The 19,517-nt window shown below is 55.4% G+C and overlaps 5 protein-coding genes across 5 annotated transcripts; 2 read left to right on the top strand and 3 right to left on the bottom strand.

Moving 5' to 3' along the window:
- Positions 1-1,140: 1,140 nt before the first annotated feature.
- B0T26DRAFT_638180 (sterol-sensing domain of SREBP cleavage-activation-domain-containing protein) lies at positions 1,141-4,598 on the bottom strand (the record flags this gene model as incomplete). Its single annotated transcript, XM_060437009.1, has 2 exons — positions 1,141-2,087; positions 2,156-4,598. Coding segments are annotated over 2 exons (3,390 nt in total), but the record flags the coding sequence as incomplete, so codon positions are not given.
- Positions 4,599-7,085: 2,487 nt separating this feature from the next.
- On the top strand, positions 7,086-8,749 carry B0T26DRAFT_767165 (cupin-like domain-containing protein; the record flags this gene model as incomplete). Its single annotated transcript, XM_060446483.1, has 5 exons — positions 7,086-7,339; positions 7,417-7,574; positions 7,628-8,117; positions 8,292-8,351; positions 8,462-8,749. The coding sequence occupies 5 exons, from the start codon at positions 7,086-7,088 to the stop codon at positions 8,565-8,567; spliced, it is 1,068 nt and encodes a 355-aa protein (XP_060300942.1). The 3' UTR covers positions 8,568-8,749.
- B0T26DRAFT_157495 (Spb1 C-terminal domain-containing protein) lies at positions 8,261-11,735 on the bottom strand. The gene is made up of 5 exons (XM_060433488.1): positions 11,092-11,735; positions 10,700-10,979; positions 9,357-10,577; positions 8,840-9,310; positions 8,261-8,769 (listed from the first exon to the last, which is right to left on the bottom strand). Exons 1-5 carry the CDS (start codon positions 11,554-11,556, stop codon positions 8,684-8,686), a joined length of 2,523 nt encoding a protein of 840 aa, XP_060300941.1. The 5' UTR covers positions 11,557-11,735; the 3' UTR covers positions 8,261-8,683.
- Positions 11,736-12,519: 784 nt separating this feature from the next.
- On the top strand, positions 12,520-14,977 carry B0T26DRAFT_672678 (WD40-repeat-containing domain protein; the record flags this gene model as incomplete). The annotated part of the gene is made up of 3 exons (XM_060439490.1): positions 12,520-13,180; positions 13,259-13,369; positions 13,422-14,977. 3 exons carry the CDS (start codon positions 12,520-12,522, stop codon positions 14,975-14,977), a joined length of 2,328 nt encoding a protein of 775 aa, XP_060300940.1.
- A 1,735-nt stretch (positions 14,978-16,712) lies between these two features.
- On the bottom strand, positions 16,713-17,801 carry B0T26DRAFT_637986 (uncharacterized protein; the record flags this gene model as incomplete). The annotated part of the gene is made up of 1 exon (XM_060436980.1): positions 16,713-17,801. A coding segment is annotated over one exon (1,089 nt), but the record flags the coding sequence as incomplete, so codon positions are not given.
- Positions 17,802-19,517: the final 1,716 nt, after the last annotated feature.

Here is a 19,517-nt window from a genome sequence, read left to right as displayed (position 1 = left end):
GTACTCCATATTACTATAGGCGGCGGCGACAAGGAGACAGTTACCGGGCGGGAATATCTCGGCCACTGGTCCCTCCTATAGTTGGACCGCCTCGAGGCCGCGCAGTGGAAAATTCTGTTCCCAAATTTCGTCTTCGAGAGCGACGCCATATCAACCATTATCTATTTTGGAACAAGGCAATTATACCCTTCACTTATCAGGAAAAGGTCTGCCGCAGATCCAGCGGGGAGATACTCAAAGTAAAGATATATAACGAGCATCACGACTTCAATGATTCCGATAAAGTACGTTCCGGCGAGAAGTCATCCAAATTTCTTATCAAGTTCTTGGACATGATTCAAGGGAAGATGCTTGTCATACATAATCCTTACAGAAACCAGCCAGAGGAAAACCACAGGGTTGGTTCTCACAGGGTTTCCGAAATCCTGGGCGAAATGATCGAAAGATGCGAGGGTGATGAGGAGGCGAAACTGTACGCCATGGGTCTAAGCTGGAGAGAGGTATAGTGTCTACCATGTAATCAACCCATACGGGATTTGCTTTCGGTTCCATAACACGGAGAGCACTGTGCAGGGTTATCTTCTTTTGGACTGCCATGTAGATGAGGGAAAACTCTAAATGCATTACCACCCAAGGAAGAGGCTATTGAGGCTTTCGTTCCATCAATCCGCCTACCCATCTATCCATTTGCCAGTACTCCCCAGCTAAAAAGGCAAGGTAGGTAGGTAATCAGCTCTTTCTGGCCCCTTCAGAAATACCAGATACATACCAAATCCTTCGCTCACGAGCCCAGCCCCCAACCGAACGGGGCCGAGCATACTAAAAACACAACGAGGGTATAATTCAAAGCCAAAGGGGAGCTCGGAGAATAGTGTAGCTGAATGAGAAAGACAAGAAAGCGGGGGAAATAATGAAAATCATGGCCTCTATTTCTCTTTTCTTCTTTCTTTTAAACCCCCATCCACCGAGCACCGGAATGGACAAGGGCAAGGACAAGGACAAAAAGAAAAACACGCACACACGCCTTCTTTCATGGCCATTAATAATCACAAGCCCAACCCCCTCCCCCCCCCAGTCTCATTTCCCTTCCCTTCCCAAAAAGGAAACCTACGCCAAGACCAAATCCATTTTAAATCATTTTCACCACACGGCTCTCGCCCGCGAGGATGCGCCCAACGCCCTTCTCCGTCTAGCCGCTGACATGTTCCTGAGATCGCTGGGAGCTAGGTGGTCGCGGTGCTCGTCAAAGTACTCGTGGCCGACGCTAATGACCTTGATGACGTTCCCGAGGCCGACGGCCACGCTCTTAGTACCGAGCCGCACCATGGGACCCAGGTCCGAGATCATCAGGTGGCCCTGGTCGTGTTTGTCCCCGTCGGGCAGGTCAAGCAACCGGGTTTCGAGGTCTCCCTTGGTCTCGAGATTACTAATCACCCAGACCTCCCAAGCCTCGCTCGCGGATCCGCCAGAACCAGTGTCTGACCGGTTACCGCCCCGTTTCCGAAGCCCGCCGACTGCCACCTTGGACTGCCACTGTTGCGCCTGAGCCTGCGGCTTCTGTCGGACGCCCACGATGCTCCCATTGGAAAGCGCCTCCCAAGTCCCCGGGTTGGCGACGCGCCTTATGACCTCCCGAGTCCCGTCCCACACTCGGGGCTTCCCCTTTAATGCTTCGAGAGGATCACCTGAGCAAATCGTATCGCTCTCGCCCTCGGGGAGATAGGTTTGTATGACCAAGTCCTTTGTGTCCAAGTTGACGTATGATAGAGTCAACGAAGTGAGGCCTGTCTGCCGAGGTCGTGACATTGAAATCTGCTTCAAGGAGCGCGGCTGCATCATCTCGGTCTGGAAGGCGTGTATAATTACTGACGTACGCAGATCCACCAAATCAACTGTTTGCGATCTGCCGACAAGATACATGGATAGGGCGGGAATAGGGGCCAGGCAGTGGATGTCTTTAGATCCCCGATCCGCAAACTTTACCTCCTCTGACAGCCACCCACTTCCGTGCTGTCGCACGAGGTGGATACAGCTTTTCCGAGATGCGGTTAATATAGACACCTGAGAGATATTCTTGCGTGCCGAGTCTGGATAGGGCGCGGCTCGTTAGTCCACAACCGAGCAAATAGAAAGCAAATGGGCTGTAACTTACAACCTTCCGTAAATGGCACCACCCATGCCAGCGGCGTTTTGCAGATGGTAAACTCTTTTGACGTCTCCGCTTCAAAGTCGAGCTCCGTCATATTGCCGTTCCTCCCGACTACCACGACAGATGGTATCGAGTCAATAGGCGTTTTGCTAAAGAAGAGAGCTTCGTGTCTGTGTCCGCCCAGATCTATCTCCATTATCGAGACCCATTGCTGGTCCTCGATACTCCACAACAACACCCGCTGGTGGGAAAGCAAGACGAGCCACCTGGAATCTCTATCCACGGCCATGCCTAGGACTGGAAAAATATTGTCCGCCACTTCTGATAGTTCGTCTGCGGGACTGTCAGAGTTGGATGCAATCTGGATCCTAGAGCCGCCCGGCACATCCCAAACTTGAATCAGGCGGTCAAGCCCGGCAGACGCGAGCTGGCCACCTGAAGACCCTGCCATCACGACGACGTCTAGCGTGTGGCCATGGCTTATCGTCTCGATTGATAGCAAGGGCTCATCGTCGGGATGGCGAGGTTCGCCACGCTGTTGTTTATCACGGACGAGATAGTTTGTAAACAAGAGGACCATGGCAACCAAAGTCAAGAGAAGCACGACGAAGCGGGGTATCTCGTGGTGAAGGAAGTCGTACACGGCTGGCAGGAAAAATGGTTCCCTGGTGCCGGGCATGCGGTCTGAGCCTTTCAAGACAAAGATAAGGGGGTCGTGTACGCATGCGACATAGCTGTGTGCCCATGGCTTGATCACGCTTATAACTTCTCGCGCGGTTTGGTGGTCCTGGAGACGAAGCCAGGAAGTCGGACTCCGTGCTTGATGAATGTCGATGAGCAGAGAGGACTTGGATGTGCCACCATCAGAGCTCCCCCGCGACAGCTGAAAGATTCGATTCACCCACTGGCTACCGCTTTCGGGAGCATAGTGCGATTGTGCGATGAGGACAAAGCCGAGGACGACCGTGGAGCCAGCAATACGGGTCGACGCGCCGACTTCACCCAGGCGGAACTGGCGGAAAGTTTCGACCCAGGTCTGCTGCGATTTGGTGTTTTGCGAGGAGCTTCTCCGCCTGACGGCAGCCTTCTCCAACTCGCTGAGCTCTCTCTGCCGCACATCTACGCTGAGAACCGAGAGAAAGAAGGTGGCCAGGTAGAAGAAGTCGAAAACGATGGCAACTGCGGCAAATGTACAAAAGGCAGCGACGCCTGGGAGCGTTATCCTCGAGAGCCCCAGGAGAATGAGGAGATTCTGAAGACGGTTGGCAACAGCCACGTGGGCCGTCGCGCCAAAGGCCTCCCCTATCCTGTCGCTAATGCCTATGCTCCAGGAAGTGGTGATGACGGCATTTATGAGCCTGATTGAGTTCTCCACGCTGATGGTAAGAACGACGAGGGGGTATGCAAAGTAGGGAATGCGGGATAGATCGATTTTGAAGATGGCACAGACGGTAAAGCTAGAGAAGATGGACGCCGTGATCTGCGCCAGTATCGTCACCATGATGCCGAGCCAGGATTTGACAGCGCGAAGCTTGGACAATCTCAGCATCAGGTAGAAAATTGTGAGCGAGTACGCCACGGTGAGGACGGCCCAGTCAGACCACGACATGGGCCGGAACTGGAACTCGTAAAGCTGGCTCGAGGTGCTCCTACCATCGCCGGGGATGATAGTCCACTTGTCGCCCATTTCCGTGGCAGCAAGCGCCTCTGCCTTTCTGACCCACTGCTTGCCGATAGGAGAGTCGCGAAGATGGATCAAGGTAATGACAAGAGCGTCGACGGCGACGAGGCGCCGCTCTTCGAAGCGTTTACCGCTGAAGACGATGGAGTGGCGCAAGGTAACGTTGACAGAAGTCGACTGCGTCTTTTTCGCGTTCACGGTAGAAATGATGTCTTGGTCGGCAGCGATATTGTCGGCCGAGCCAGACCAATACTGGAGAGGCGAGTGGAAGAACCAGGACTTGGGAGTCAAGCCGTTGATGATGTGAAAGCTGTCACGCTGCTCGGGCGTCAGGTCAGCGAGAGGGCCGGGCAAGACGGGGGCCTCTTCCGGGTGGCGTGGGTTGAAGTCAGTCGTCGGGCCTAGCAGCTCATCCTGCAGCTCGAGGGCCCCCAGAAGCACATCGCGCTCGAGGGCCTTCATGTAACTGCCATGGATCCAGATGGAGCGCATAATGACATCGGGTTCCGCGACGGCGCGGTCACTGAGAGGCTGGGCATCTGTCCAGACATGGTGGGGGAGGTTTGAGACGCCACTGGTGATGTTCGTGGCGTCGGTGGTGTAGAGAAAGGAGAAGAGGTAGATTAGGACGAAGGCAACTGCTGTGGATATGGGCAATACCGTCTTGACATGCCCGGCAGCCCAAGTGCCGTAGCGCGAGAAGGCAGCGCGCAGAGGGTGGGTTGGGGCTAGCACAGGGGCTTTAGTAGTCCTACGAAGCGTCAGTACTGTACATATGCATGCACTGTATGTATGTACGTGAGATCCAAAGCAAGGACACCTTGGACGAGCAAGCGGAGTCAATCAGCGTGGTGGTGGCCAAGGTAGGGGGGACAAACCCTCTCAGGGGGTAGAGCAGATACCACAACATAGTCGCCGGCGAGCCGGTTAAGACCCCGTGGAATCGGAGGACTCAGCGAATGGAAATGTGTCTGGCTGCATTTCCCAGCTTGGCGCACTAAGTGATGGGTGCACTCGCTGAGTGGCTGTGCCGTGAGTCTGGATACTCCACGACGGCGCTGGGGGTGAATAGGTAGAGCTAATAAGAAGTCAGAGATCAGATGTCAGACTAGAGGTCAGAGGTTAGAGATCTGCCAAAGCAGCCGAGCCGAGTCGATCCTGAATCCTCGACTGGGAGGGCGGGGACTCGGGAGTGAACGGGGCGCAAATGAGGATGCCCGTTATCCATACCTTGATACCGCCGGGTAGGTAGGTATGTCGATACAGTACCTAACACTCAACCTAAGGTGGGTAGGTAGGTACCGTAGTATTGGAATCGGAATTTGCTGTTCGGCGATGGGTCCGGGAAGCGCCAGCAAGTGTTCAGCACTTCCGCACTTCAGGACCCGCCTGATGGGAGGTGGGCAATGGAAGCAACTGGCTGTGAATCGCTAGGTAGGTACCTAAGGCAGGTAGGTTAGGTACCCGGTTCCGTAGTTGCAATCGAAGACGAGACCCAGATGGGGGATAAAGATGGCACACAAGATGGGGGTGTAAGGCAACTGAGGTAAGTACAATGTATGGGAGGCATGGATGTACCAACCAACCTCCACTGGAACCGGGCAGGCCAGGCCAAATGTTACACGAGCAAAGTCGTTTTTTTTGGTTTTGTTTTGTGAAATGCGGATAGACATGCCATACCACACCAATCCAAGCCACCAAAGAGCTCTTGGGCTGACGAGCTCTTTAGTACCCAGGGGAGGGCAGATAAGACGAGCGAGAAGAGCCAAAACGTCGTCGTTGCGCGAACTCTTTTGTAGTGGGGCGGGTCCGGGCAGCATTCGGCGAATGCGTTTTTGTTGGCAATGGGAAAGGCTCCAAATCCGATTGACGAATGTCGTGCAGCCCACTAGGGTAATCAGCCTACCCCTGGCGTCCCACGAAAATCTGCTGCTAGTGCGCAGACCGGGGTGCCGGATGGCTGTCTGAGCCTAACAGCTAGCGGCACTTGGGGGTACGTGTTGGCGCCTGGTTTCCTCTAGCTCTCTTGCTAGTCGCTAGCACTGAGGTGGCTGCCCTCCTACACTGGCTGGATAGCGCCTAACCATGGAACACAGGGTCGATCATACGTAATTCGGAAGGAAAGGGTACTTCGGGGATGCGAACTACTAGTACGGCAAGATACCTTAGGTACCTACGGCAACACCGCAGAACCCGTTTCCTTTAAGAGGGCGCCTTGAGGTTTGTGTTTAAGGCACGCAGAACTTGTAGGAGGTTGTTTGCCCCAATGTTTGTGTGCATTTTCCGTGATTGATTGTTGAAGCTTGAAACAGCAAAGGTACCAAGTATTTGACGCTCCTCGGCCGAGCCCAATGCCAAGAGGGGGTCTGTTCGGAGCCCGAAATAGGATATCCGAAACGTTGGGGATAGGCTCAGCTGAGGCTGACCGCCGCCAACAAAAACACTAAGATGGCGTGCCTGGGAGAACGAAAAGGGATCGGACAAAATGTTCGGATCGAGGGAATAGAGAACCTCGGGAGAAGGCCCGTGAGCCCATATCCGGCCGCCGTTATGGCTACTGATTGACATTGCCATGACTGGCGATGATGGCATTGTCCCATTCGATTGGTATCATATACCTCGGGATGAATGGCTAAGGGGGGGGCGAGCGATGCACGAATTCTGGCTCTCTATCGTGTGGTCTGACCGCCTTGGGAACGAATGTTTTGGGGTCGGTGACGCGATGAAGCGATGAAGCGATTGAACTAAAATTCTTGAAATTGAAAATGGGCAAGAGACATCAAGAAGTATTCCATCCGAGTGTCGTAGCCCGCCTGAGGGAGGCATTCAACTGCTGAACAGCTCATAACTTGAGCCCACTCCATGGCAGGTGGTGGTACCTGGGAGAAAACCGCCAGCGAGACAACGCTTGGCTAGAAATGACGGGAAGGATGGGCATCTTATAATCCCATCTCCGGCTGCGATTCTCTCAGCCCTATGGAGAGATGGGTATCTCAATTGAATCTTGACGTGTTCTCGGCCGTGCCTGCCTGCCTGGCCAGACAGAAATCAGGCCATTCTGCAGTCACCAATAAAAGGGACCGAGTGCTTTTTAGGTAGGTTCTCCGCAGCCCCACCAGGTTGGCGGCTGGTAGCGATCGATGCAGATTCCAAGCATTCTCGGGCACCTCGGGATCGGAACATGGAAGTGTGTCTCTAAACATACTTGCAATAGGGGTCGGATTAGTCGTCCATTCACCATTGCAGTGAGAGACCATGCACGGCGAGCCCGAGGTTGTTGATCCTATCGCGGAGCTCATCACCAACTACAATGAGCTCAACCCAGCGGCTGTCGAGGAGCTTTACGAGGAGCCGAGCCCGCTCGAGTTCATGAGATTTGTCACCCGGAACACGCCCTTCGTCGTCCGGGGTGCAGCTGCCGACTGGGAAGCGACGCGGAAATGGAACGTCGGCTTTATAAAAGACAGCCTGCGTGGCGAGACGGTCAACGTTGCTGTCACTCCTCAAGGGTGCGCCGACCAGCCCATCAAATCATCGCTGTTTTCATTATCATATAACCTGCTCACGCAGAAGAACATACAAACAGCAACGCCGACTCTCCCACCCGACATAACGACGGGACCTTGGTCTTTGCCAAGCCGTGGGAAGAGCAGCAGCCCATCGACAAGTTTCTCGACTATGTGATTGCGCAAGAGAGGGCAGCCCTTGCGAAGCCCGCGGGCGAAGTGCGATATGCCCAGACCCGTAACGTCTTCCTATTCCCCTTCTCTGCCATCTCTCACACTGACAAGGCCCAGAAAACGACAACCTCCGCCACGAATACGCCACGCTCTTCAAGGACGTGCAGCGCGACGTCCCCTTTGCGCGCATCGCGCTCGGCGCCGCGTCCGGCCCCGACGCCATCAACCTGTGGATCGGCAACTCACGGTCCGTGACGGCGCTGCACCGGGACAACTACGAGAACCTGTACGTGCAGGTGGCGGGGCGGAAGCGCTTCGTACTCTTACCGCCACACTGCCAACCGTGCGTCAACGAGCAACTGCTGCCGCCGGCCGACTACGTGCGGTCGTCTTCGTCTTCCTCCATGACACAAACAACAACAGCAGACCGGTACCCGAGTCTGCTAGGCCTAGAGCTGGTGAAACCCGAGGAGGCAGAGGAGGCAGTGCCGTTCCCCACCTGGGACCCGGACCTGCCAGACCAAAACTCGACCGCTTATTCTGGGTTGGCAGAGCCGCTCCGCGTGACATTAGAACCCGGAGACATGCTCTACCTGCCATGCATGTGGTCAGTTCTTCTCCCCCACCCCTTTTCCCCTCTTCCCCTTCTCATTCCTTCCCTCTTGCGATTTTCTTTTGAGCAGGGGGTGCAATGATTAAAATTGCCGCCTCCTTTTTACGACGCCGATGGGAAACATGAAATCGAGCTGACATGACGCAACAACGCTACAACAACCCTCAGGTACCACAAAGTGTCTCAGTCGTGCTCCGCCGAGGGGATATGTGTGGCTGTGAATTACTGGTAAATATCATCATCAACATCACCATAACATCACCTGTCATACCCCTGCCCCCTTTTTGTGCCCCTATCTAAGAGGTACCTTACCTACTCTGCTGACGCGCACGAACCAGGTACGACATGGACTTCAGGGGCCCGCTTTACCCACTCAGCATGTTTATACGGTCAGTCAACAGCCAAAAGCGATGTGGTAGACAGAATCCCGGACACGGAATCTAGCGCCCCGTCTTTCATATCTACTCCTATCACCGGGTATAGGTAGGGCTGCCAGAAAATGACATCAAGTATGGCTCCTAGATAAACATATGCCACCAAGCCCGCCTGCTCGTAGACGTCTACCTCTTTTTCTTGTTGGCGACTCTCTTCAGCGCGCGCATCTCTTTCTTCATCCGCGGGTCCACCATCTTGTACCGTCCCTTGACTAGCAGGGGGTGCCGCGTTAGCATCGCCTCGATTCAACAATGGATGGGTCCGGGCTGAGGAATACACACCTCCCTTGGGTCTGCCCGAGATACCGCGGTTTGTGCCTTGTGCCTTGACCACCTTGAGCGGCTGCCGCTTCTTCTTCCGGGCCGCCTGTGAGATGAGCTTGGCGATGCTGGAGGCCTTGTCCTTCTCCGACATGCCGTCGTCTCCTGCTAATATGTCGGCCTTCTTCTTGAGCTTCTCGATCTTCTGCGCCTGCTTGAACTTTTTCCGTGCCCGCGCTTCTGCCACCTTCTTGATGGGCCTGGCGTTGTAGGCTCGCATCTTTTCCTTGATCGCATCGGCCGCAGCCTTGCTGATGGGCTTGTGTGGCCGGTCGTGCTTCCCTTCATCGTCTATGAACCACTCCGGAAGGCCGTCGCGGTCCTTGAAGGCATACTTGTTAAAGCCCTCGTCCATCAGATCGTAGCTCGTTTTCTGGCCAGATGCTAACTGGTGGGCAAGCGTCATGGCTTCTGCCGTGATGATGTCGATATCTGGACATGTTAGCTCGCGTCTCCTGGAGGGTGTCTGTGGACATACTAGGCCTGCCGTCCTTTGTGCGCTTCTCTTTCTCTTCCCAGTCTGATTCATCGTCCTCTTCTTCTGCCTGATTGACATCCATAAAATCGTCTTCCTCAGCCTTGGGAGGCACATCACGTCTACGCTTGGGGCGGGACACAAGCTCTTCATCCTTGGCTGACGAAGGTGCTTCACGGGGGGCCTTCTTGGCCTCGGGTTTCGTTTCGCTTTCTTCCTTCTTTTCCTCGTCTTCTGAGATGTCCATTAGGCTAGCGATGTCTTTGAAGATATCTTGAGCGAAGAATCCCCTTGCCCGTTTGGATAGTCCGCTTGCGTCTGTAGAATTGTCCAGATCTCGGATAAGCGGCTTGCCAGAATCGGCAGGCTCCCCTGAATCTGATTCGTCGGAACTTTCTTCCTCGAACTTTTCGTCGTCGTCTTCGTCGTTGCTGTCGTGCTCACTCGCCGAGACGCCTTCCCAGTCTTCGTCCTTGTGCTCTTTCCTGGACTTCTTAGCCCGGAGCTTCGCATCGGATTCCATCTTCCGCGACTGGTAGCCGTCGTACAAGTTGTCGAGTTCCCGCTCCAATCGATCCTCTTCCTCGTCACTTTCGTCGTCCGTTTCGCCCGAGGAGCCAATGCCAGAATCCCAGTCTCTCCTCTCGTCGGCCTCGGTAAGGACGGCCATCTTGCCCTTGGATATCCGCTTCAGGGCAGCTGTTTGGTCAATTGTCTTGAGGCGGAACATGGCGCCTTCGCCCCTGGGGCCTTCTTGCTCCTTGCCAATGTCCATGGGCGCCTCCATGTGCATCTGCATGCGCACAATGTCTTTCTGCTTCTTCTCGTTCTCCCGTCTCCGCTCCCTCTTTTTCTTGGATGCCTCCTTGTCCTTCATCCTCTGGAGATCTTCTTGAATCTTAAGCTCCTCGTCCATTGGTTCGACTTCTGCCACTTCCTCGGCCTCTGCATCCGCTTCAGTTTTCTTTGTGGCGAACCCAAAGATTTCCCGCACCTTTAGGCGCCATTTCAGGAGCATCTTGAATTCCTTTCTTCCCAGAACTTTTAGGTCGGCGCAGCAGTTGCGGATTTCCTCGGTTGTCTCTGGCAGCTTGTCTAGAGCTGCAAGGGCGACATCTCCATTCTTTGGCTGCTCAAAGGCAAGTTTGTTGTATTGACCGAGGATAGCGATTGGATCTACGGTCTGGATAAACTCGCTGGCGGGAATTTCCTTGAATTGTAGGTCTGTCCGAGTAAGTAGTCAGTATACAGCGCATAGGTTCCAGATCCAGAAGGAAGCCAGAATCAGAACTTGGCGAGTCTGAAAACCGCCTTGAGAGGCAATTCAGAACCAGGGAGGCACTTACAGTCTCCCTCTTCGTAACCCTCTCTCTTTCTCTTTTTTACTTCTGGGTTGTACACCTTGGCCTCGTTGTTGGGGGTCGGGTCTGCAAGGTCCTCGAAGACAGAGCGCGGGTCGAGCAACCGCGGGTCGATGCGCTTAGGGGCTTTGAACCCACGGCAAACAACGAAAATCTCGGCGGATACATTTCGCGACGACGGGGGCTTTGTGGCCTCGACCTTGGTGAAGAGCTGCTTGAAGACCCACAACAGCGGGTTGTAATCCTTGGATCTGAAGACTTTGGTCTATGCATCAAGTCCAATCAGCAGTTGGTCTAACGCTTTAAGCAGGCTCGGGTAGGCCGCAACAGGACCCAACTGGACCCTATTTCTTCCCCGCCATGCAGAACAAACATACCACGAACGTGCCTCCTTCAATCAGAAACTCGGTTGCCAGCTTCAACGAATGCAGCACCAACTCAGCCTGGTTGAACGAATCCTGCACCCAGGCAGTACCGACGTTGGGTGCACCATCGTGGAGAACGGTATCGGCCTTCCATGTCTTCAGATGACCGCGGATCGTGGCTCGGCATTTCTCGGTTGTGATGTCGCTCTGGAAGGTGATGACCTTGGGGATGGCCTTGATGGGGCTGAGATCGACACCGATGATGATGCTGTTCGCCGGCATGGTCTCGGCGGCGACCTGACACCACGAGCCGGGTGCGGCGCAGAGATCGAGCACGACCTTGCTCTTTTCGAGGAAGCCATATTTCTTGTTGAGCTGGATCAACTTGAAGGCGGCACGAGCGCGGTATCCCTTCTCCTTGGCGAGCTTATACCACTTATCGAGACGGCCTTTGCCGTGCTTCTTTTGGATTCCCATGGTATTGTGTGTTGGGCGAGTGGACGGATGGGCATCGACGTTGCGATGTAACCGACTCCTAAACTCGTTTCTCGACTAGCCAGACTCTCTCCTGGGCGCAGGGATTGCAGCAGCTGTCGGTGCAGACCGAAGGTTTTTTTTTTTTGTCGCCGATAAGCGATAAGCAAAGCCGACTTGGGTGTCCGTGGTGAGGTGTGGTGGGGTTCTGGGCTGCATTCGCTTTACAGTTTGGGGGAGGCTGGGCCGTGGGAAGCGCTCCACTTGAGCGAGAAGCACCTTTTCGAGCGCGATTGGGCCCGCTGATTGGCCCGACACGTCCGCTGAATCCCCAGCCAGGCCTGTCCACTTACACCGGCAGGGCAGCGCGTCATTGGCATCGTGGATCGTGGACCGCGTCTCAGCAACACTGAGACTTGGGCTAAGGAACCTAGCGAGGCACGGTTGCATCTCCGCAATGTGTCGTCCCGCCGACGCTTCCATTTCGACTCCAGTTCTCGAATTCGGAAGACGAATTCGGAAGACGTCTGCACTGGACCGGATTGCTATGAGACTTAACTTAATGCTCGCTGTCACTTCTTGTTGCTGCATAGTCCGCGCCCATTCGTCTCAATTCCCAATTCTGGCCTGACTGTACAGTTTCCTTGTTCAGTTCCAAATTCCTGTTCAACATCCAGTCCCATCCCGTCTGTTCATCGTCGACCTGGTCCTGTACTATACGGCACCTCCCTTACCCGTCGACATCTCCCGCCACCTGCACACCCATTCTTCCTTGGACAACTCAGAACATCCAAAGTCCACCCCGACCCGACGGGCATCCTCCAACCACGCAAAAGCCTTCGTGGCCTCGCCATTGAGTCGCCCCGAGTGCATTCGCTGTACCAACTGTCAAGTATCAACCGGTATATGCAGCGCGAGAGGAGCCCGACACGGCAGTGCTGAGGGATCACTCGCTCGCCAGTCACCATGGCCGACGACAAGCTGCCCTCGGGGGCTCCCAAAACCTCTGCAACCTTAAGCAGCAACCTCTTGTCTTCTCCTCCTAGGGCGCCGCCCAGCCAAGGCAGCAGGGAACGCCGCAACCCTTCGATCACGCCTCGCAAGTTCCGGAGGTTCTTCACGCCTCGCTCACGCGTCTCGTCCAACCCTAGCGCTGCCAGGACAGCTCTCCGTGACCTCACAGCCCCGGCTCTCAACCGCTGCCAGACTCCTTCGAGCCCCCTGAAGCCCATATCAGAGGAGCTCACCTTCGACGACTTGCCAAGTCTCCACGATGCACAGCAGCGGCCCAAACGCCGCAAGGTCCAGCATGACACCCCCGACCGCTTGCCATCGTACTTGCCCTCTCCTTTGGATTCGTCACCCGCTCTACTTCCGACCCCTGAACTGAGACGGGGACCACAAAGCCCCATCCGGTCTCTGCAAGCCCGCCGCTCTGCCCAAGATGACATCGATACGTATGACTCGGCGTCCGAGGACAACGAGGACGAAGAAGTACCTGCAGACCAGACATCGTACAAGAGACCTGTACCACTACACCGTCGAGGACTAGGAGGGCAACTCTTGCAGCGCATGACGGGCAGTCTGTCGCGTGCTAATGGCCGAACTTTGTTGCATCCCGTTGCAGGTAAATACTACCACTGCCGCCACTGCCATTGCATTGCTCTATCTGTTGGCCTCTACGTTTGCTAATCCCACAATACAGACTGGAGATCAGAAACAGCCAACTTTTATACAAAGCCAGAAGACGCTCACTCTTGCACCAGCCATGAAGGCGCACCGCGGAGTATCCCATTCTGCACAGCGAGCTGTAATAGTAAGTTCGAGTGCAAGACATGTGGCCTTATAGCTCTGCTAACTTGCCAAAGAAAGCAGCCTGGTTGCAGTTGGTGACGAAGAAGGCTATGTGCGGCTTCTAGATTCAGACAAGGACTTTTCCAAGATTCATCTGTCATTTCCAGCCCACGGCAATGCCATCATCGACTTGGCCTTCTCCGACGACGACTATCTCCTAGCCACGGCATCGGGAGACCAGACCGGTAGAGTAATCGACATGATGACACAAACGCCCATTTCAATATTGGGCCACCACACGGCATCCCTCAAGCAGGTGCGCTTCCAGCCGGGGCGTGGCTCCAACTGCGTCCTGGCAACGTCGGGCCGTGACGGCAGTGTGCAAATCTTGGACCTGCGGTGCCAGGGTGGCCCAGTTCAGGAGATCACCCCCATTCGATCTGAGGCAGGGCTTCATCACCGTTCTTCCCAGACCGTGGATTCGGGCTGCGTCGTCAACAGCATCTACGATGCACACGCCAGGATCTCAAGGAAAGACGCTCGGGCACAGTCGTCCAGCAACTCCGCCACGGGGCCCTCGGGTGACGTTGCGCGCATAGGCGAGGTACCAGGGCGCTTTGGTGAAGTGTCCGTCACGGCACTTCAGTTCCTGCCGCCGGGTCGCGAGCACTTGCTCTTGACAGCCTGTGAAGCGGACGCGAGCATCAAGCTATGGGACATACGCGCGGTACACACGAGCCGAAACCACAAGCACAGCACCCCTGTGTCGTTCACAGCGCCGCCGGCCAGCCACATCGCGTGGCGGCCCTTTGGCATCTCGTCTATGACGCTAGGTGGCGACGGCTCCCGCCTGTACGCCTTGTGCAAGGACAACACCGTTTACACCTACAGCACTGCCCACCTTGTTCTTGGCCACGCTGCAGAACTTGCTGCGGCCCCGCCCGGCGCCGACCCTCCGCGCAGACGACACCATCACCACGGCACGGCCCACCAAGGGCTCGGCCCCCTGTACGGCTTCCGCCACCCCCTTTTCCACGCCACAAGCTTCTACGTCAAGTCGAGCCTGCGGCCAGCGCGCGACGGCCTTTCGGAGCTGCTTGCTGTTGGCAGCAGCGACGGCTGCACGGTACTGTTCCCCACGGACGAGCGCTATGTCCGAGAAGCGTGGGAGCCGCGCGCCCAGGGCGAGCAAGAAGAGGGAGACGACGAGGGAACAACAGCAGCAGAAGAAGACGAGAAATCGTACCTGGTAGGCGAGTCAACAGCCGGCCTCCCTGTAATAAGCAGCGGCAGATCCCGACGACCATGGCTCCTCGGCAGTAGCGGCAGGAGCCTCGTGCGCGCAAACAGCATGACCAACATCTTCGCCGCGCGCCAGGCCGACGCCATGCCCGTGGTCCGCCGCGGCACTCCCCTCGTCCGCGGCCACGACAAGGAGGTCGGCGCCATGACCTGGACGAGCACCGGCAAGCTCATCACCGTCGGCGATGACTACCTCATCCGCTGCTGGAGCGAGGACCGCGAGGCAGCCAGCGACCTGCGCCTCGGCGGCGAGACGGGCGGCCGCCGCTGGGGCTGCGGCTGGGCCGACGTCGGCGACGCCTGGGACGGCGACAAGGATGATTGGTGAGGCTCTGGGGTTGTTTGGAAGTGATATTTTCCTTTTTTTTTCCACTATTTGTCTTTTTTGTCGCATGAACACGAAGTGAGCGAGCGGTCCTGTCGTTATTTTTTGCGACACTTTTTTTTCTTCTATTTTTCTCTACTGTCTCTGGCGGATCTCAGGGCTTGCGAAACCAAAATAAAAAAGTCCAATCTTTCCGGGGGTTGTTTGGTCAAACCTAGGAACGGACGGGCTATTTTTCACTTTGGATTTTCTCTCCGCTGTCACGATATGAAGAATAGGGGGCTGTTTTTCTTTCCATTTTTACTTATTACTGTTCTAGGGAATCGCATCGCACCGCATTGCATAGCATGGCATGGCATGGTATAGGGTTTGCCTCCTTGACAAAGAGATTCACGGGCGGACGGGCGGACGGGCGGACTGCTTGTTTTTAGACTACATTACGTGGTTGCGGATATGCAACACACATACATACATACGAGTACATTCACGGTATATCAATATACACACCTACCTTGCCAACCTAGATTAACGTAATTCTCTGTGTCTATAATGTAATGCTGGTTCACATCTGCGCTCTCTCTGTCTGTTTGTGGTTTGTGAACGAAGGTAAGGTAAGCTTGTCTGAACTGCTCAAGGCTTAAGTTAGGGTATGAATGAATATCCCTCTGGGACTGAACAGGGAGAGGAAAGTCGCACTTGGCATGGCGGCGAGGCTACGTACGCATCAGACAGACAGACAATACGTATTCCATTCAGGAGTATCTCATAGATGGCAGCCGCTGACGGCAGTATCCCAAACGGAGGTATCCGTACTTTGAGGGTTTCTATCAAGAGAAGCAGCAGCAAGCAGCAGCAGCAGTAGTAATATCAACTTTCTGACATTCCTGCCGGCGTCAGCGGATCATCTAGGCAAGTAACACAACAATGGACAGTGTTCCAACAAATGCAATAGGGAATCGAGCGTGTATAAAAGGAAAAACCCCCGCCAATCTGACGCCAATGGCAGACATCTCTAGACTTGGCTACATCCATAGCCATGGCCATAACCATCGTCCTAGCCATGCAATTTCCCCTTGATGCCGGCACCCATGAACAAATCCCGCCGTTGAATCCCACGTACCGAGGAAAAGAGACACACAAATTGCTCCCACGCTATGGCCCAACACACACATTCTCTCTCTCAAGGTCACGACCGCTCGCTCCGCCACGGATTATACACCTATCACCTCATTCATTTCCGAGCGTGGCCATAGCTATAGAACACGGCCGTGACACCCAAGATCAGCGCAATGTTCCACAGGAGCGCGGTCGAGACAAACGGGATGCTCTTGCGCTTGAGGGGCACGTCGAGTATCCTCTCTCTGCGCACTCCAAATTCCGATTCGCCGCCATCGGTCGATGCCAGCAATGTCTGGTGTTCCCCGACGCTGCTGCTTGCCGTGGCGGCATTGTCGCGGCCAAACCGGACAATCTTCACGATCGGATTCGTGTTGGCGGCGGCGGCGCCCGAGGACACCGGGCTCTGCGGCACTGACGCCTTCTCGGCCAGTTCGGCCGACGAAGTCATAGTGCCGTGAGCCTCTAGGTGGCTGGTGCTGGATGTGCTGGGGCCGCTGAGGCTCTGCCTCCTTTCGAGGTCCGGCTGGCTTGAGTCTGCTGGCCGCTCTGGAGTGAGCCGGGGCGGGTCGGCGCTTGATCTCCATGCAATTCCCGTCGCCATGGACAAGGCCTTCAGGCTGCGCTCTTTTGTGAGGGCGACGCTGTCCCGCAGCCGTCCGCCCAGCAGGGGTACCGTCAGGAAACTCGCCCAGCCGTCGAGGGAATTTGTGGAGGGTGTCGTCGGTCTGTTCTCGACGACTCGGTCTAGTTGCGCGACCAGCAGGTTCATGTTCTCGAAAATGCAGATGGCCTCCTGCACGATGTCGTCCCGCTCGCCGGACGTCAGGAGTGCCTCTGACTCGAGAAGGCGTTTCTTGAACTCCGTCTTCAGGTCTTCTCCTTCCTGCGGCGTGGCGAAGCGGAAGAACTCGAGCGAACCGAACACACAGCTGCTCGTTGTCTTGTGGTCGGGCAGAGCCCTGTTCGGCACGGGGATGGGCTCTTCGCAGGCCTTGTTGGATGGCTGCACGGGGTCCGACGTCTTGCTCCAGAACTCATGGCCCGCTGCCTCGAGTGTGGCCTTGATATATTGCCCGCCAGAGAACAGCGCCATGTAGAGGACCCAGGCATATGCCAATAAGACATGGGGGTTCTTCCCAACCGAGCGCTTGATGTGGGCAATAAACTCGCCGAGCCTGCCTGAGGAGGACACGGCCTTCACCTGCTCATCCAAGACGTGCTTGGGCCAGCCAGTGATGGAGCGGATGTCGAGCAGCAGGCTGGATGAGCGGGCAAGCCCCGGCAGGAAGATACGGTCCAGGATAGAGTGGACACGGCCGGATGCCGCTTGACGGTTGACCAGAACGTTTTCGCCGCTCTCGATGAAGTGGAGCGGCGGCATGCTCTGGGGTTCGACAGGAGACTTGTCTGACTGGTAGCCCTCGAGCCCGCATATCCTGCCTTCCTTCTCTCTTGCGGCCTTTGCGTCATGCGAAAGTAGTAAGACCTGCCACAGAGACTCGAAGGCAAGGTAGACGGGGGCGACGTGGATCAGTCCCGACACGTAGGCCGAGGGGTTTTGAGCCTGAGGCGGCACCGCCAACGGCAGGCGTAAGAGAAGGAGCTTGTTAAGCTTTGTATGGGCTGATCTTGTGGCAATGTTGATTCTGTCGCCCAGGTGCGGGCTCTGTTCGAGTCTGGCTGTATCCTCCGTTCCTGGGGAAGCCATAGTTGCAAGGGAAGGCGTTCTGAGCCGGTGACTACCACGTGGACTTGTATAGAGAGCGATTCGTTGCAGACGAGCAAGTAAGGTACTTGCGTGAGCAAGCGAGCAGAAACGAGCTAGGAAATAAACTGCTACACCAGGACAGAGAGGGTGAGATAAAGGCAATTTATAGGGGTCCGGGCATGATACACAAGAAAGGTGTAGTTGCGTTGGAGCGATGCAGGTAAGCGGAAGGCTCAGGGAGAAGTCGATCACGATAAATATGAATTTATTATGTACCGATGAAGATGTAAGATGCTATCGTAGGGGTGGTGAGTGGTGTGCAGATCCAAGCAGTTTTAGAAGTGCGTTGTCGTGGGTGGATGGTGTGCAGTGCCGACGAGGTGAACACTTGAGAGGGGACTCCGTAGGGGTTTGTAAGTGAGTGGTGGGTGAGAAGGTTCAAGAGGAACTTTTAGCACTGTAGAAGGTATGCAAGATAAAATACATCAGTCCTTAGGTAGTAGCCTCAATAAATGCTCGGTGTAAGGGGACCGTGTATGGATGTCGTCGTGGTTGCCTGAGCGAAACAGCCTAACAGCTGCAAAAGACTGGGCTGAATGTGTTAAGTCTGCGAGGCAGGCTGTGGTTGCCTTTTGCTATCCAAGACAATACACGACGTGGAAACGTACAGCACCTAGCTCGCGAGGCGGGGGTTCAAATAAGGAAAGATGGGGTGGCCATTCTATTAGTATCCACGTCCTCGACTCGAAGCCGGTGTAGCCTAGGGCAGGATACTTGAGGTAGGCACTCGTCGTGGCGAGTGGGTCGGCAGGTGGGATGGCTACCTTAGGAAGTTGGCAGCGTGACTGCCGATCCCGGGACGGGCAGTGTGCAAAGTCCAAATGATCAGAACCAATGCACAGGCCCAATGACTCCTACGAGGGAAGGCGCAATCGTGGAACGGGTCTGAAGCTGCCGTGGGGGTTGCAATCCATCGATGTTGTTGCCTCCATGGAGCCGCCGACTTCGTCTCGAACTGGGTTCCTGTCTTGTGACAATCGCCCGGTTTCAATCCATGTAGTTGGCAGGCTGTTTGTTGTAGATTGACTTGCTTCACTTGGGGCTAATAATGTAGGATTCAAACAAGTTTATTACGTTCCTGCAGCAGGTGCCGTCACTGTTCCGCTCCCAGCCGCTTATTGCCATAAAAGTAATTCTCCACTTACAAACACGCTTCGCTGAGGCGCTTCCTGGATTGACGGCTGCCTCTTGAAACAGCGCCTACCTGAGTTCTAAAACGGTCATCTCATAGACTTGGGCAGGTTCGGCTAGACGTAGCCCCAGAACCCCATTCAGCCGTCATTGCCTGCTAGCGAGAACGTCGTTAAAGACTCTCACGCTCCTGGTGGGAAAGCCGACTTGACTTGCGGTCACCTCAGCACCTACCATTTCATCCAACCCAATTGGCACCAAGGCAGTAGTTCATAATAGGTTCAGAGCCGGGAGCGGCGATCCACGATTTGCGATCCGGGCGGACGGGTGCATAGCCGCCGATCGGTTCCAGCGGGTCGGCGGCGGCGTATAGGCTCTCGTTAGCTTGATGTTGTGAAACGTTGCTCAGCCTTATCACACAACACAATTGCAACAAGCAACATCTCATTTATGGGGGGAAAAAATCTTACAGGGCTAACACCCCTGATTGGACCTGGGAGTCTGCACTGGTTTCGAGGCCGACTT

This window comes from Lasiosphaeria miniovina (genome assembly GCF_030549165.1).
Source record: "Lasiosphaeria miniovina strain SMH2392-1A chromosome Unknown B0T26scaffold_2, whole genome shotgun sequence".
NCBI classification, from domain to species: Eukaryota; Fungi; Ascomycota; class Sordariomycetes; order Sordariales; family Lasiosphaeriaceae; genus Lasiosphaeria; species Lasiosphaeria miniovina.
Note: the sequence above shows the minus strand (reverse complement) of the source record. Positions and strands in the feature narration are given on the sequence as shown.